This window comes from Homarus americanus, unplaced genomic scaffold (genome assembly GCF_018991925.1).
Source record: "Homarus americanus isolate GMGI-L3 unplaced genomic scaffold, GMGI_Hamer_2.0 scaffold5589, whole genome shotgun sequence".
Taxonomy (NCBI): domain Eukaryota; kingdom Metazoa; phylum Arthropoda; class Malacostraca; order Decapoda; family Nephropidae; genus Homarus; species Homarus americanus.
This window is the reverse complement of record NW_024736650.1, coordinates 6,012,105-6,030,772: the sequence shown is the minus strand read 5'-3', so window position 1 is coordinate 6,030,772 and position 18,668 is coordinate 6,012,105. Positions and strand designations below refer to the sequence as shown.

The window sequence follows — 18,668 nt, the reverse complement described above, 5'->3', positions numbered from 1 at the left end:
AAGGTGTGGTTGATAACCAGAACTCAAGCACTATATACTAAAATACAGTGCTCCCACAAGTGGGATCTGAAAAATTTTGAAACCAGCAAGCATGCAGGGACTGAAAATTTATGAGACTCACATGCATGCAAAGCCTGAAAAATTATGAAACCCACAGGCATGCAAAGCCTGAAAAATTATGAAACCCACAGGCATGCAAAGCCTGAAAAATTATGAAACCCACAGGCATGCAAAGCCTGAAAAATTATGAAACCCACAGGCATGCAAAGCCTGAAAAATTATGAAATCCACAGACTGTAGGATCAGAAAAAAATTTTAAATGCCCAAAGAAACATCTACATACTACTAGGCTTAAACAAGACATACAAGGTGTTTGGAGGACTGGCCACAAGAAAAATGAGTAAGGAGGCAAATGATCAGGCATTGTGATAATATATTTCTGTGGGACCACAAATTTTAATTACAAAAGATAACATACAAGAATCACCTATACATACCAGTTACATCAGGTGCTGGATGTTGATCCTTCAGAAGTGCAGGAGGAGCTAATAGAGCGCCATGGAAAAGACGTTTACACTGATCTTCTGCAGCCAAGACAACAAGCTTTTCTATACGATCATCCCCAACTGCAATCTCCACCTGTTCAGTAGTTATTAGCATAATTGTAATTAACATTTATCTTATAAAACCAAGAACAGCACTTCATAATTAATAAAATATACACACAGTAGTCAGATACCATACTATTCTCCAAATATTCTTATATCATATTTGACTTTCTGACTGATTCCTCTTCATTCCAAATTTCTCTTGCTGCCAATGCCTTTCATTAAATATTAACTCTTAAACATCATAAACTTGGACTATCCAGTAATTCACAAATTGGTTATTCCTGCCCCATCATAACGAAGTCATGAAAGCAATGGTTCCCCATTTTAGTGAGACTCATGGCTATAATTCATAAGTTGCCTAGTTACAGGCTCAGCCATACAATGATATTTCAGGGTCACTCCTTCAATTCTGCTTTCTCTCACTACCCATTATCTTCACAAATTCAATTGACAATTTACATCTAATATAGCATACTTCATACTATGCCTTCTTTAAACAAGGAGGCAGCATGAATGGCACTGCACTTGGCCACCTTCACTTCCCCAACTTGTAAAGTTAAGTACCCAATTATATTTGGATGAACTGGGAATACCCCAAGATCCAACCAGTGATCCCTGGGACAGGAGACAAGCATTGAATCCACATGACCACTACACTCCTACATGATGGAGAGCTTTATTCCAAATCTCAAGTGTAGATATAAGACTTTGGTGGTTCAGAGTAGTCATGGACCGAGTGAGAATAAAAGCAATGGACAGCCCATGAAATACAGTATTTTGGGAGTTTAGAGGATTATTAGAGTAAGGAATGAAGTAATAGAAATGGGTTGAAAAGCACTTGAGCTCATGAAAGAGTGCATTATGGTGGTACAGGTAGATGGAGTTCATGGTAGGCTAGAGATCAGCAAGGAAGATTTTTGACAGCATACAGTAGTTGAAGATATAAAAGCAAGAGGATGACAAAAAAATTAACAGGTAATATAGATGAAGGGGTGAAGACAGGATAGTGAATGAGCGAGGTCAAAATGTACACACAGTAAATACTAAAAATATTTACTGTGGATCAAGTACAACAGTTATTTCAAGTGTGGGAGTGCCAAAATGAACAACTGGCCATGTCAACTCAACTAATTATACACCAGGAATTATCATACCGCATCACAACCAATATACCAGTAGAGGTTGAAAGTTTACTTTGTAGTATATTTTATGTCGACGATATGAGGAAATACACATATAGGTGGTACAGTACTGTACTTTTTTCTTTTTCTCTTTTAATACGGGGAATAGCCCACCCGGGCACAGGTCATCCATCGACCCACAACGGGGCCGAGGTGGCAAAAAAAATAAGAGTAAAATGAAATTATAATTAGAAAAGAAAAAGATTAAATTAATCTCCACCACGAAGATTTTTTTTTTTTTATGGGGATTAGCCCACCTAGGCACAGGTCACTGACCCACATCGGGCCTAATGAAATGTAATAATAATAATAATAATAATAATAATGAGAATAATAATGAGAATAATAATAATAATAATAATAATAATAATAATAATAATAATAATAATAATAATAATAATAATAATAATAATAATAATAATAAAGAACCATAAAGAAATGCAAAAATGAAAAAAAAAATGAAAAGTGAAACAATTTGTGTTGTGTTGTCAATAGTAAGAGAAACAATTGAGATCCTGCAATTGTGTTTAAATGAGGCAGATCAGCAACCTGGGACTTGGTCCTGGAAACCAGCTTTTTGAAGCGAGACAGATTGTAAAAGTATGGAAACACAGAAGTAGGCAGAGCATTCCACCGTTTGGCCGTGTGAGGAAAGAAGGATGTACTACAACGGGTTATTCTAGTGTGACCGATATCCACAGAGAAACGATGGGCACCGCAGGCAAGACGAGTGTTGCGAGCCCACGGCCTTACCGGCGGTACACATCAGGATGCCAAATCCACCGAACATTGCCCGTTAAAGTACCTGTTAAAGAGAGAGAGTGAAGCAACATTGTGGCAAAGAGAAAGGGAAAAAAGATTATCAACTAAAGGAGGAGAGTCAATAAGACAAAATGCCTTTGATTCCACCCTATCTAACAATTGGACAGAAGAGCCACCCCAGTGAGAGCAGCACTCTAAGTTAGGACAAATGAACCCCTTACATACTTAAAGAAACTGCTCAGGAGTGAAGTAGCTTCGGCATCTGTACAGCATTCCCAACTTCGGGAGGCAACTTTAGCAATGTTGAGGATGTGTGGCTTCCATGACATACAGGTGTGTTAAAGGAAATGGTGGGGCCTATCATATCTATTTTAGAATTTGGCAGAATGATTGCATCCTGAAATGTGATTGGTGGGAGATCATCCAATTTGGAAAGTGTAATTGGTAAATACTGAGTTTTATTACTACAGTATCGAATTTAACCAAGATTCTACCTCCCCATTCGGAGATGCTGCACAGATCAGCATTGATAGATGTAATGTCAGCTCTAGAAACAGATCTAGTATGAGAATTAGGGGGAAGGGGAAAATGTGAAGAAGAGTGAAGAATAGAATCATCAGCGTAAGAATGGATAGAATTAGTCGTAGTGTGAAGTAAATCATTGATAAAAAGAAGGAAGAGAGTAGGTGATAGAACAGAACCCTGTGGGACACCATTATTGGTTGAGAAAGAGAGAGATCGATCCCTCAAAAACAACTGCCATGGATCGGTTCTCAAGGAAGCTAGAAATAAGAGAACAAAGTGGGGGAGAGAAACCATATGAGGGAAGTTTAGAAAGTAAAGACTTTTGCCATACCCTGTCAAATGCTTCGGAGATATCAAGGGCCATGACGAAAGTTTCCCCATAATCCCTAAGAGAGGATGACCAGAGATGGGTTCAATAGGAGAACAGATCACCAGTAGATCTCGCCTGGCGAAAGCCATATTGGTGATCCGACCAAAGAGAATGGCGTTCAAGGTGACTGAGAAAATGCGAGTTTAAGATAGTTTCAAAAATCTTAGAGAGGGATGAAGTTAGGGCAATGGGGCGATAGAGGGTTTGGAATGGTCACCCTTCTTCGTGATGGGCTGAACCGAGGCATGCTTCCAAGAAGAAGGAAAAGTTTGGGTTTTGAGGCAAAGGCAAAAGAGGGGAGCAAGCACAGGGGCCAGAACTTCAGCACTCCCACAGACCACGAGGGAGTATTCCGTCCGGTCCATGTGCCTTACTCGCATCCAACCTGGATAACATACCAGCAACCCTACGAGTGGATATTATAGAAAAGTGCATAGGTTCAGTTCGAATTGTCAAAGGTGGAGTAAGAGGAGAATAAGGTGCCAAAGAGATTGGTTTTATCAGGGGGAGAGTTAACTATAATTATCAGGTTGGAAGAGAGGAGGAAAAGAGGGAGTGCATTAGTTATAACATGTTTTTGGTTTAAGACCAGAAGGATTTACTTGAAGAAAAGTTAGCAAGGACAGCGGTCTTTCTTTTTATAAAATTCCGCTTGGCCCTACGAAGAATAGCCTTACAGTGATTCCTAGAAGTAATGAAAGAGGAGTGGGTAATAGGAGGATAGTTTCATAACTTGATATGCCCTCTCTCTCTCTCTCTCTACCTACATGCAAGAGAACAGGAGCGATCAAACCATGATTGTTCCAACTTCTTGTTCTGACACACTACTGTGACTTTCTTCAGCTTAATATACAGTGCAGTACTTGTTCACCATTTTCTCTTTTTTCCTTGATCAAATTCACATGTATAGGATCAGAGAAAAGATACTATTGAACATGTAGAGGTAGAAAAATTACTCACACTTTTAAATTCTTCTTTTTGCTCTTCAGTATTCTGGGTGTGTGTTGTCTTTCCCTTAGCAGGAGTACTATTTCGTTGGCAGCAGACAGAATAATGCTCCCAGGGACTGTACTGAAGCACCAATTCACGGCATGAATCACTGAACACAGTCATGAGGCTGTTAACATGCTGGAGCAAGTTGGATTCTTCTTCCCTACATCAAGAGAAATACACAGGTTAACAGTAACTCAACCACTGAAATGCATTTTTTTTAATTGCCTTACAATCAATACTACACTATTAAAACAATACATGCAACAATTTGAAAGTTACGTGCAAATTAAAAAATCTTAAAGGCATGTAGGGAGAATGCCTAGTTTAGACAAATAGTAATACAATAATAAAATTCTACCTACATAAAAATCCTTTATATAATATAGCAGTTTCAGATCTGACAATGGTTTTGAATAAAATACTCTAGAAACAAATTTGCCTCGTTTCTCATTCCAGAAATCAAGAAAAAATCTCCCTCCTATGTCAACTATAGCCTAGGAACAGAGGCACTTTAAGCATCATATGCCAATTAAGCAAAGGCTAATTATCCTCTCCAAATATGAGAGTGTGACGGAACTAATTCCTGACTACATTAATCCCATAACCCAGTCACTAATGTGGTTTATCACTCTGCAACCTCTCGGCACACTTCATTAGAAAGAATCTTCAAAAGACCCTATAACTTAAAGAAATGAGGACAATGAGACAAGAGTTGTCCTCTCCTACTACCTGACCCAAGTTTGGATGTAAAAGGAAAAACTTTATGAGCAAAGTTGAAGGAGCTTATAACCCTACTGTACCAAGCAAGGAGTTTCAATATGACTTACTCTTATGGAAAAGGAGAGAGGAAATGTAAAGGTATCCCATTTACTCCTGTCACAGAAGACGCATCCACTCAACGAAGGCAAAGTGTACTGTGAACTAATCAAGCAAATCCTTAGATATGGCAATTGTCTAGAAATGCAAAACAATCCACCATCTACACTTCACAGGAAAAGAATGAGAAATGAAGATACTGGATCTTTGCCCCTGAATAGAAGGCATTCCCAGATGAAGCATATGCCCCAACACTATGCTCCTAGCAACAAGTACTTGTACAACCATAACTGCACAAGATCCACACTTCCAAAATTTCTTTTAAGGGAAGGACAAAACCCTTGTGATACTTTCAATAACTAACCTGTTACCAAGATGTTCATCTCCCATGTAATGGAGAAACTATGGCAGGAGACTTAGTTCTAATCACACTGATAAATAAACTTAGACCTAGAAAGAGCCCAAACCCTCAAAATTCCATTACCAGGTACGAAAACATACATACCTTCTACGCAGTATCTATCCAATTGACCCTTTCCAAAATATTTCCATGGTAAATCTAAAGAAAAATGTCTTCCTCACAATTTGTAGATACCTGTAAACCACTTGTAATTAAGAGAAAAGGTGTGATAGCTGAGTGGAGCAGCATTTGCCTCTTGTTCCAAGGATCTTTGGTTCATTCTTGGGGTTTTCTTATTCAATTTAACATAGTAGTGGGTACCTAACTTGGTTGGGGAAATGAAGTTAGTCAAGAGTAATACAGACCACTTGCTTCATTTTATGATGGAGGTTTAGCTGTTCAACTCCATCAGATCATTACAGTTGTGGGGCTCACTTTCTGACAATCTTCTGGTATTTATTTCAAATTTTATGGATAATTTTTGTACTTATTGTGCACAATTTGGAGCAATATCTAAAGAAATAATTGCATACAAACATCTACCGGATAAGCAATTAAAAGATTTTTTTCTTGTGTATTTCAAAATAAGGAAACTTTCAATTTCACCGTAAATTTTTATCTAGCATAATATTGTACTATACAGCTCCTCCCCAACTTACGACCTACTCGACTTCCAACCACCCGCACTTACGACCTGCCTCAATCGTACCAAAATTTTGTCAAATTACATATTTTCGAGTCCCAACGTCAGTACAGACAAAAATTTTTTTTGTAATTCACTTTAAAATGGCTGGCAAGCTTAAAAGTGAGAGTTTTGTGGTGCTGAGAAGAAAAAGAGAACCATTTTAGATTTTCTATGTATTATTTATCCATTTTCGACTTACGACCTGGATTTGGGTCCCGAACCCAGTCGTAAGTTGGGGAGGAGCTGTATTCTATTATTTGTTTACCCGATACTTAATTCTCTGGTATAATTCTGATAATCATTATGTATCACACTGCTTATTTAGGCATTTATTGAAAAAAAGTCATTCCAAGGGTAGTTTTATGGAGACCGTGCATGGTATTATTGAATTTTGCTACACTGTACCTGCACAGTATAAAGGGGTTTCTGGAACCTACTTATTGCAATTAACAAATGATCAGGTAAGTGTAAATTAGCACAGTATTAAAATTACAGTAGAGTATACGTATTGTATTTATCCCACTTATATTAGGGCCCCTAATGAGAGATACTGGTACCACCTATTGCCAGAACTTGCCAACACCACCTTAAGAAATAGAAATCATGACCAGGAGAAAGAGACCTGCATTAAGCATGATCATTAGATTACCAGCACCTGTGATCCATCCATATAGCCTTGTGATAAAAGCAAAGATTGATACTGAAATCCCATTCTGTTGAGTGAATGGCTTGGTTTTCCCACCTTCTTTGTTGAGTGTTAAGTAGTAGCTAAATCTGGAGAATAGTGGCCATATTCAGGTGAAAGTGACCTAAAGTCCTGTTGCTAAAATCTATGGGTATTAAGAGTGACTTTTTTTTTTCTAAAATACAATTACCAATAGCTCAATGATCTTTCTGCTTTTAACCCACTCCACGCTCATGGCATCAAATGATTCACCAATTCTCGTGCCAACAGTTACAACTGTATTGGCGGGATATAGTAGGCTGTGTGACTATTTTCCTGCCAGATCATATCCCATAGTGGCTGCTAGGAGGCCACATGGGCCAATCAGGAGCAAGTCTAATTTTGGCACTTGGGTGGCAGGGTAATGAAGGGTGGTGGAACTAGGTCTTGGCTGCTGACCACAATGTTTGTACAGCAAGTCCTTGCTTACTGCTGTCCCAGTTAACATTGCTTCATTATTACATTGATACATTTCTATACCAAAGCTCCACATAACATTGTGTAAAATCATTATTATATTGTTGGTCAGACGGTACCACTTTGCTTTGTGCAACACTTTTCCTCGCCCTCCTAGCGACGCTGTACAATGTCAGCGCGGGACATCAGCCTCACTTACAACTCTGCCGAGTGTGAATTGTGTTTACAGTGTCTTAATTGTGATGCATGTTATGGGGTGAAGGGAGGCTGGGAGCATAACCTACTTATTTCTCGTTTCTTATGGGAAAAATTGATGCCCTTAACATTGTTTCACTTAACGTTGCAGTTTACAAGAATGCAACCACGAGGTTAACAGAGGGCTTACTGTATAGGTAGATCATGATGACTGGAGGCAGTTTGACTATCATTTGAACCAAAAAAATGCTTTGTTGCTCCCATTAGCCAATGAGAGATAGTTTATTCAGAACACTTGAGAGAGATTGACCTGTAACCTTCCACCAGTCATGTGTGGAGTGCTTATCCACCTCCTCATCATACTTCCAAGAGCTTGAAATCCCTCAACCCATAAAGGGTTGACGAAACTCTTGCAGCCAAGGGTAGTCACAGACAACACAATACAGTATATTGACAGACAGTGAGTGAGCCAGAAATTAGCGACGTGGGTGAAGCTTTGCCCACCACTCTCCCAACCACGCCACGAACATTTTATGGTCGGTGTCATGTTCTGATAAGCAAGTGACATTGATAGTGATGATGATTGTGATGGTAGTGATTACACAATTACTGCAAGTGATGCTGAACAGAAAAATGATAGTGAAAGAAGCAATGAGGTCAACACCCCACCTGACTGGCGCAAGCAGACAGGAGGTCGTGGGGAGGGTATACCAAGCCACAGCACTTCACCCACTACCTGAATCTTTTGTGTGGACTGACAGCAACGATTTCAACCCCAATGACTACAATTTTGATGATACAAACTGCGGTATTAGTGACAGTGTCGGCAACAGAAGAAAGTAGTGAACTAGATTTTTTCATTAACTACATGGATGAAGAATTGGTGCAACTTATAGTGGACGAAACCACTAAATATGAGAAATATGTTGACACAAAGTTGTCAGTCCTCAAGCCAAATCTCACAAGTGGTAAGACATAACTGTGTTTTTTGGACTATCAATACTCATGGGACGTATGAAAAAAAAATGAAATTGAAATCACAAGTGACAAAGGCCTGGAGTAAGTGCGCAGATTTGTCACAACAAACCGAGTCACATTTTTCATTTTCCACTCTCTGCCACAGCCAACCTGGTAATTACAGAATTTTGTTCACTATTTTTCCATATTTCTAAGGTCGAAATATGGTGGGGGGAGCAAATAGGTGGATTGGGTTAATGGCAACATTTATATCATTTGGAGACCCAATTCTTTTTAAAAATTTACATATTCAGGTATGATTGGAGAGGAAACAATGATAGAAGTGCTGGCCTGTACGCATGAGGAGTATGGTTGTCATACAAATACAGTAGTAAGTACTCGCTTAATGTCGTTCTGCTTAACGTTGTTTCGGTACTACGTCGCTGAACTTTAGAGACCAAAAATTCGTTTAACATCCCGGTGATCAGATACTACGTCGCTTGACGTCATCACGGACTATTTTTTACGGCGCATCACCCGCTCTTGTCTGGCCGCGCTAAGCTCTCTCAGCTCGGCGCGCTGCCCTCACTCACGGAACGTCACAGCGTCCCCAAGCAACGCCAAGCCAGTCTATGTTACGACTTCACATCATTCGTGTGTGCTCAAGTGCTTTTGCTCTAAAACTGTACTCTAACTATTCGAAATGGTTTCCAAGCGCCCATCAAGTGCTACTGATGCTAGTGTAGTGAAGGGGCAACGTAAGACCATTACCCTTGCTACAAAAATGGATGTATTAACCCGATTTGAAAAAGGGGAACGTGCTGTGGACATAGCCGCTGTGCTTGGTCTAACCCCAACGACGGTGTGTACTACCCAGACCAACGCTGACAAGATTAAGGTTAGTGCTGGAAGTAGTTCTTCTCTGAGTGCTACTTAGGCGACTCGTACTAGAAGCACTGTGATAGAGAAGGTAGAAAAGATACTGGCAATGTGGATGGAGGACCAGAATCAACGCAATGCCCCTCTGAGCCTTATGGTTATCCAGCATAAGGCCAGATCCTTGTTTGACAACTTAAAGGCAAAAGAGGGTGAAGGATCGAAGGAAGAGACCTTTATGGCCAGCCGATGATGGTTTCGACGATTTAAGCGTCGTTATAACTTCTGCCGCGGGACGGCAGAAGCAGCTTCTTCACAACAGCCGGCAGCCGAGAAGGAAGAAACAACAATGGAGGAGGAGCAAACATCAACAGAGGAGCAAGCAGCAGCGGAGGAACCCCAGTCAGAGCAGGAGGAGGCAACCGCAGAGTCTCAGTGACTCACCACCCTCCTTCGCTCCACTACCCACCACACTCACTCTACCACCTCCGCCCATCAGCGAGTACCAATACAAACTTAGTACTGTAGTTCTATATACTATTTTCTACAGAAATGGCAACGATTTTCTGTATATGTAACTCTTTTCATGGGGCAAAGGGAGACTGAGGAACGTAACTCCCGTATTTTATCTATTCCTTATGGGGAAAATTGATCAGCATAACATCGCGGTTTCAGGAACGTAACCCCGACGCTAAGCGAGGCCGCCCTGTGCTGTGATTCAGCCACTCGCCTCCTGATCAAATATGGGATATCAGGATCATCATTGATTTTAAATTCATCATTTCACCACTTATCAACTTCTAACCATTTGGGCAGCTGGTCTGTTATTTGTTACTTTGTTGTCCAGTGTTAGTGCAGGAGGAACCAGGAGTACCTGGAAGAAACCAGTGACGTTTGGTAGGGTCACACTGGCTAACACCCTTCTCAGGTCTGTCCTGGGCCAGGACTTGAACCCAGGACATTGATTCAGATATATGCACATTAATGATGCACCTTATTGATTCAGGGTTTTTAAAATTATTCACCATTCTGTATCTACAAATTCTTACATCCAAAAGATATATATATATATATATATATATATATATATATATATATATATATATATATATATATATATATATATATATATATATATATATATATATATATATATATATATATATATATATATATATATATATATATATCTTTTTAAATATTACCAAATTCAACCAATCCTATCTTTTTATCTTTAACTTCAACTGAATCTGTTTCTTGCACCATCAGTCCATTGTCTCGCTGTTGGATTGAATTAAAAATTCTCTGGGTGGTTCTTCATACAGTAGCTCTTATTCATTTTCAGGTTACCAAGACAAGTGACCTTGTAACTCCCTGAGAAGCTTCTCATGTTCTCCCAACAACTGTTTGGCAGATTTTTCAAAACTTACTTGGATGTACTTCTCCTCTTTCAAGATTCTTTCTTGAATGTTGAGTCAAATTAGAAAAACACACCATAAAGCTGGCCTTTGACTAGCTGGTGCATGACTACAAATCTCACTCAGCATACTGTTTACAGATATAACACTGGGTATCTTGCATGCTTACTTAAGTGTTTACATGCTAAAGCTTAGTAATGCAACTGCTCATAATGAGCAACATATTTTCATCATTTTACTATCTAGTGCACATCTAGACATTATGGGATTTCAGAAAATATAAGGGTTACAGTGGTTCTCTTACACTCATTTAACTCCTGCAGGCACAAATTCAATAAGTAGACTGCTAATGGACAGACAGATGGATAGCATGTGTACACTGACCATGCAGTAAAAACTAGGACAATAATATGAAATTAAAATTTATGGTCACTTGCTTTATCAACTGAATAATTCTTACCATGAAATGGGGTTGGTGCATTGTTCTTCTTCAGGACTGCTGGGTTTGTTAGTTGGATGTACACAGACATCACATACTTTTCTTTGGCCCTCTGCTGTTGCAGTTCCTGCCTCATTAGTAGGCATACTGCGACAACAAGTCTCATCTACAGGAGTGGCATTATACATTTAATCACATCCACAAAATGTCTACTATACAGTATAGTCTGGATTTACGCGGTTTTTGTTTACGCGTTTGGTCATTTACGCGGCACCTTGCCAGAATGAAATGTTTAAATTACGCGGTAAATTTCATCATTTACGCGGGTGAAGTATAATTTGTTTATTTACTGAAGATATTTGTTTTAGCTCAAAATTCATACAAATTACCCGGCCAGAATATAATTTACATTGCTCGAATTCTAATAAGAATGTGATTATTTTAAATATAAACATCATAAAATTTGCATTAGACATACAAATTTTGGATGTAATTTAAGAATTGTATTAGAAAGAGCAAAAATTTTATCTTTTGTGCAAAATATATGACATTTATATTCAAAATATTCCATGTCTTGCAAGGAATCCAGCAATGTCAATTATATTATCCTAACTTTAATCTGAGGTATTATTTATTACTAAAAATGTAAGCCTACTGTTTTTCCCCAAACATTTCTCTGGTAGGGGAAGGTGGAGGGTAGGGAGGGAGGGAGGGAGGGACCCAGCGAGCGTGGGAAGAGGGGGGGGGAAAGCGGCAGAATATAATTTACATTGCTGGAATTCTTATAAGATTGATTATTTTAAATAAAAACTTCATAAAATTTGCATTAAACATACAAACTTTAGATCTTATTTAAGAATTTTATTAGAAAGAGCAAAAATTTTATCTTTTGTGCAAAATATATGATGTTTATATTCAAAATATTCCATGTCTTGCAAGGAATCCAGCAATGTCAATTATATTATCCTAACTTTAGTCTAATGAGGTATTATTTATTACTAAAAATGTAAGGATACTGTTTTTCCCCAAACATTTCTCAGAGAGGGTGGAGCCAGCAAGCATGGGAAGGGGAGGGGGGGGGGAAGAGTTGAGTCCATTATTTGAATGGACATTAACCGGTGACTGTATTTCTCTTAAATATTAATTGTGTGTGCACACCATCATAAAATTTAGATGCTATTTTTACTACAACATACTTATTGTGTCGGAAAAAGTGTAGTTTGGGGGTCGGCCCAGTCTCTATTTCAATTAATCCCATATGTTCTGTTATTTCGTTTATGCATTTCTCGTTTTACGCGGACCTCCACAGGTTCAAATGACAGCATAAATCCAGACTATACTGTACTGTATTAAAATAACAGATAGACAAATAGCAACCATTACTGGCAAAATATATAAATATAATTGTTACCGCCAAAGGGAAGAACCAGGAAATATTTAAGTTTCGGCAATTACTGGGTAGCAGGGTTAGTAGGAAGGATGTATCAGAGGAGTGAGGCTTAGCGGGTGTTGATATGGTGAAGACGCTGAATGTGCTTATCTGTCAATATGAACCAGATGCCATACACCCATCACCCTGCTAGGAGGGCTCAGAACACGCTTTGAAGCCATACAGGAAACACCCTACTCCTCTAAGACCCGAAAATAAGTAAGTCCGTTTATGGAACATTAGTGTACAGTAATACCTCGCTCTACGCAATTTCATTTTCCGCGATTTCGCATTTACGCGGTACCTCGCCAGAACCGGACTTTCACTTTACGCGGTATATACACGGGAAGCGGCGCGGGCAGGATGTGCACAAGGTCGCCCAAGTCATCAAAACATTACTGAGTTCTTCACCCGCCACCCACCACAGCCGGCCCAAGTCAGTGATAGTGAAGATATGGACTTATATGACTGAGGGGTTTGACAAAGAGGCCCTGCAAGCTTATGTGGTGGATAGTGATACAATTGATACAAATGATACAGGTGAGGGCCAATAATCTGCCCTCTGCCTCGGAACCAACCCCCCATCCCCGTGTGCCCAGCCATCTTTTCTACTTATGTAAGTGTTAAAAAACCTAATATTATTGATATTTCTCTTAATTATTAATTGTGTGTGCATACCATCATAAAATTAAGATGTTATTTTTACTACAACGTAGGTATTGTGTCTGAAAAAGTGGAGTTAGGGGGTCGGGCCAGTCTCTATTGGAATTAATCCCATATGTTCTGTTGTTCACCTTTACGCGGTTTTCACTTTCCGCGGTACCCCATGGGTTCAATTGACCACGTAAATCAGGGTACTACTGTATATACGAGATACCACCAGCATATTATTGTGTCAATTACAATACGTTAAGGGATGCTCTTAATATCCCACTCTAGTTGTATTATCATACTAAGTTCATTATATTAAGGAATGTTATATCAAATGTTTACTGATGTTGTAATAATTGTCTTTGACAGGTTTGACCGAATTATATTATCGAGTCATCGTATCTGGGTCTACTTATCCCATGAGTGCATGATTGCCTTAAGGGCAATTACAATAATGATCAAATTCATCTTTAAAGTTCATGTTGGAAAAACTTTTTTTTTATCTGTCTACACCCAACACGACAACTTCCAGTACACAACAAACTGGTCCATAATGCATCTTCACACAATATGATTGTATTGCCTCTCTTGAAGGCCTGCTCCACCAAGGCACCAATACACTCCCATCAAAACATATGCTCCCTCACTCCCACAATCTATATCTTAATAGAATCCTACACAACACTTGGATAAAGCTCTTTTTTTCTTTCTACTGACATATTATTTAATATCTTACTATCAACCAATTCCTTTAAATATAGGGTGACAAAATATTATAAATTACTGTATTACCCATTCACTTCACTAATCCTAGAAATGTGATTGTAAGCCAAAAGAGCAATGGAAAATTGGCACTACCCAAAATAGTCTCAAATATTTCCATTACAATTGGGGGGGGGGGTTAGAGAGGTCTCCAAGCCAAAGTAAGGTTTTCGAGATCTTAGATAAAGGCTCTGAAATACAGGTTCTTCTCCCCTATGGAGCTATAGAAATGGGTAGAGTAAACCCTCCAGTTTGGTGAATTCGAAGTCGGCGGTCAAAGTTCAAAGTACCCTGCCCTCCATTTTGGCGACCAAACCCTCACCTCTGGCGGGAGTTTAAATTTAAATGCAATCACAACTAATAATTGTAGAATAATAAGTGCAAGATAAATCTCGCTTAATTCTACTGGTGAGCATTTACCGAGCTCAAAGCGCCAGTCAGCTGTTCTGGCAACCATTTTGACCGCATCAATCCACATTCCCGCTGTTTGTTCGAGTGACTTTGGCCTTTGTGTACATTTTTTTTATTCACTCTCGCTTGGCACAGTGTTCTCATGCGGATTAATGGCCTCAAAAGTACCTGGGGTATTGGAGGGGATGATAGTGGTGGTGAAAGACCGTCTGGGCACCCAGACAGTTCAAATGATGGGGTAAAAACAAAGAAAAAAAATTCTCTTGAGTATCGGGTTGGGAAGATAGTGAAAAGTACTCATTTGAGGATAAGAGAAAGACTGTGGATATGATTGAGCTTACCAAAGGACTTTTATTTTGAAGGCTTTGATCTAGTGGTGGCAAAGGCAGTGGTGGAGGAGGGGGAAGGGGAGAGACTGGAGGCTTGGGTGGGGGGCGACGGATGTTAGCCTTGGATACCAGCTTAGTGAACATTAAGCTCCTCAACTTAAAATCTTAAGATTGGTTTTCTATGTTTATGTTGATTAACTAATTATTCATTCTCTTTCAGCAATAAAATATAGGTTATATGTGGGTAAAATAGGAAAAAATTTAGACTTTGGCTTGCCCCTCGGTACCAATTAGGCTTTTTCCCACTGGATTAAGCCCTCTGGTCTGGCGATGGTTTTTTGGCACCAATTAGTCGCCAAACTGGAGGGTTTACTGTACATTAACCCATACATCCAACTGTACATCCATCCATCTGTCTGCACATTTGTCCATACATTCATTTGAGTTTCATTTCCAGTGTATAACTCAGAAAGTTTCAAATATCCTTTGAAAGTTTGTTTCACTACTGTATACCAACCAAACGAGGCACCACTTCAGATAATTTTTTACTCCTCCCTGAATTCATATTTTTTCATGCCTATCATTAAGCCATTCTTTTTTAAAGGGAAATACAATAACAGCAGCATAGTACAGTATCATTATATGAAAGAAATATAAGAAAGCCAAAAAGTTATCTGCCTCAAAGGTGAATGTTAAAGTGCATATTACAGTCATAGTACACCACCACCCACATTTTGTTATAATACAACAAAACAAATCTCAAAGTTTATCCACAACTCTAACCTCTAATTAACAGCTGCAGTATTATGAAACCAATGATTAAATGAACTGCCTTTGAACTCCATTTGACAACCCTCACCAAACTTCAGCCTTGAGAAGCATTTACTAAACCTAACATGTGAAATGCTGTAAGCTCCAAATTATCCTATCTGAGTTAAGTCACAATCATCACTTATCCAGTTATATTATTGCTTCTATCTTAATCCTGATTAGACCAAATTCTGACTCTCCAAAACTTCAGTCCATTTGGTGGCATTTTTCACAATGTTAAGAGCTGTGCCATAATGGAGATTTTTAATATACGTACCAGGAAACAACTAGGATGTTTAAGCAGTGCATAATTTGACAGCTATAGAGTAAGTAGCTATAGTTCAGCATTTTCAACCCCGTGGGTTGGCATTAGGAAGGCCATCCAGCTGGAAAAATTTACTTCAACATGCTCTATGGTGAATGGGTCTCTACTGCATTTTCTTGGCTGATGCCTTGGGTTTGTGGACGCGAGCAGGAGAAGTGGGAGGGACAGCCCATATCTGGTTTGGCAAACCGCTGCCAAAAGGCAATCGCAGCTTACCCACACAAGTGTAAAAAAATGGCTAGGAAATATTGCTTAAAATGATAATGAGACTGCCCAATTTGGACAAAATTTTAAGTACTACTAACTACCATAAATATACCCGGTACTGTATATGTAAGGCGGCATACGAGAATACTCTGCATAAGTGAATGTACATGTATATATGATTGAGTGGTTCATCTGATACAATATACAGTAGTAAGATCTTGTATTTCACGAGTAATATAGACTGGAAAAATTGCGCCAAATGCAAATACATAAACTAATGGGAAAAATAACAATATAGACTGGCCACTCTACATCAACCTCTGATCTTCCCATTTATAACCTCTAAATGATACAAATTCTGCCTTTATTGACCTGACTGCTTTCTGGAAAACTAGTAATCTTTCTTATCTCACTAGTTTTTAGGCCTTTCTCAAGTAACTTAATCACACACTGCTTATCCTGCATCGAGTACTTGGCAAACTAACTCCCTTACGATAGTCCCGCTTCTCCTTATTTGGCCGCTTAGGTGGCCACCAGCACCAGTAGAGGTAGAGGTAGAAGCCATTAGCTTGACTCGACAGGAGATAGCACCACCCAGAAAAGCACACAATAACAGCCCGGGCGGTCGCTAGGATGGCGCAGGCTACAAAACAATGGTTGCGTTCTTGTAAATCTCTTTTACGTTCACCACCGGCAATTCGATCACCAGAACACTTCTTGGAAACATTCTTCTTACCTTGTCTTTCCATATTCATCGCCAACACAACAAAATTGGAGAAAACGGCAAAAATCAAGGAGCAATCGACAGAAACTGCGCGATTCAACTAATCACATGATGTAAAGAGAGCGCTGGTGTAAGCATTTATTAGTCCGCACTGTGAAACATTCTTTTTACTTTTTCTTTTCATACAGTATTTATGGGTAACAGCTAAATTTGCAAAGAAAATAAAAAAATTACAAAGAACCTCACTTCACAAACAAAAAGACACGAATCAATTGAACATGTGATGTCGAACGTGAACTGAAAACATTGCATAACCCCTCGCCACGCTTAAAATGTTGAGGATGGAATCAAAACAGAGGATGGAATCGCGCTATAGCCAACATTCATATGCAAAAGTTCGCGTTTTACAAACATTGTTCCCCTATTCATCAATCGCGTTTCAACCAATTCGCATTGACAAAACACGCATTGTAGCAGAAATGATTGTAATTGGTATGAGGGCTGTGATGTCATTCAAGACAGTAGCCAACAATTCTCGTTCAGCTGGCTGGATCTTGCGAAACTCGTGATATTTTACGCCAAATATAAGACTTGGTTACATTAGGTAGTGCTCGCAAAATTAAAAAACGCGAAATGAAATTGCACAAAATATGAGATCTTACTGTACAATTGTTTTAATTTATTTTCCTTAATACAGTGACCCCTCGTTTAACGAACGCCTCAGTTAACGAAATTTCGGTTAACGAACTGCCTTCCATAAGGATCTTCAATTCGGTTAATGAACAAAAATTCGTTTAACGAATTTCTTACGAACCGACCTCAACATGTTTTCGCTTGCACTGACCGGACAACCAGCTTTAGTATCAGTCCGCCAATACATTAATCAGTTCTAGGGCTTAAATTCCTTACTATTTTAGTAAATATCAAGAAGTTTATACAGTTGGTCCTCACATTAAGCGGTCCCGCATTCCGCGTTTCACCGTTAACGCGGTGCCTTGCCAGAACCTAACATTCTCACATTCCGCGGTCGCGAACGCCATTACGCGGAGAGTGTCCGGCGCGACGCTATTTTTAGATTTTCCCCACGCGCCACCCGCCTGCCCGCCTGCCTGCCTCTCCCTCCTCCTCCCTCCGCTTGGGCAAGCGGCGCGGTAAGGTTGCGCAGTGTGTCTTTGTTGCGTTATCACTGACGTCATATGACGTACAAGACCTGTGATTGGCCATGCATCCCTACCCTCCTCTGCTGCTAGCTGTAATTGGCTTAAAGTATTATGACGTGTCCACCCGGGGGAGGGAGGGAGGGAGGAAAGACGACGCTTGACCTAGCCGCGACAGTTTCATCCCTCAAGGCCACTCCGTGTTAACGCGCATCCATTGTTCCGTAAAATGGCTTCCGCCGGACCACCACCCCCAGAGAAAAACCTTTCCTTACCTGGACCCAGCGGCACTAAGCCAAAGAAGACACGACGTTCCTTAAGCTACGAGGTGAAGTACCAAATTATTCAAGATTTGGAGAAAGGAACACGGCAAGTTGATCTCGCGCGCCAGCATGGCGTCAACGAATCTACGATTCGCACGATCAAGAAGGATGCAGCCAAGATCAAAGAGCACATGAAAATCACAAAGTCTGCAGGTGCTTCTATGATCAAGT

At 39.6% G+C, this 18,668-nt stretch overlaps 1 protein-coding gene across 4 annotated transcripts in view; it reads right to left on the bottom strand.

The window, feature by feature from the left end:
• Positions 1-18,668, bottom strand: part of LOC121872319 (thioredoxin domain-containing protein 11-like) — a 102,107-nt gene that overhangs the window by 31,587 nt on the left and 51,852 nt on the right. For all 4 annotated transcript variants that reach the window (XM_042375033.1, XM_042375031.1, XM_042375032.1 and 1 more), the window contains 3 exons: positions 11,391-11,535; positions 4,410-4,602; positions 498-639 (listed from right to left, as the gene is read on the bottom strand). In XM_042375033.1, the coding sequence (XP_042230967.1) occupies positions 498-639; positions 4,410-4,602; positions 11,391-11,535 (480 nt within the window). The remainder of the gene's footprint in view (positions 1-497; positions 640-4,409; positions 4,603-11,390; positions 11,536-18,668) is intronic.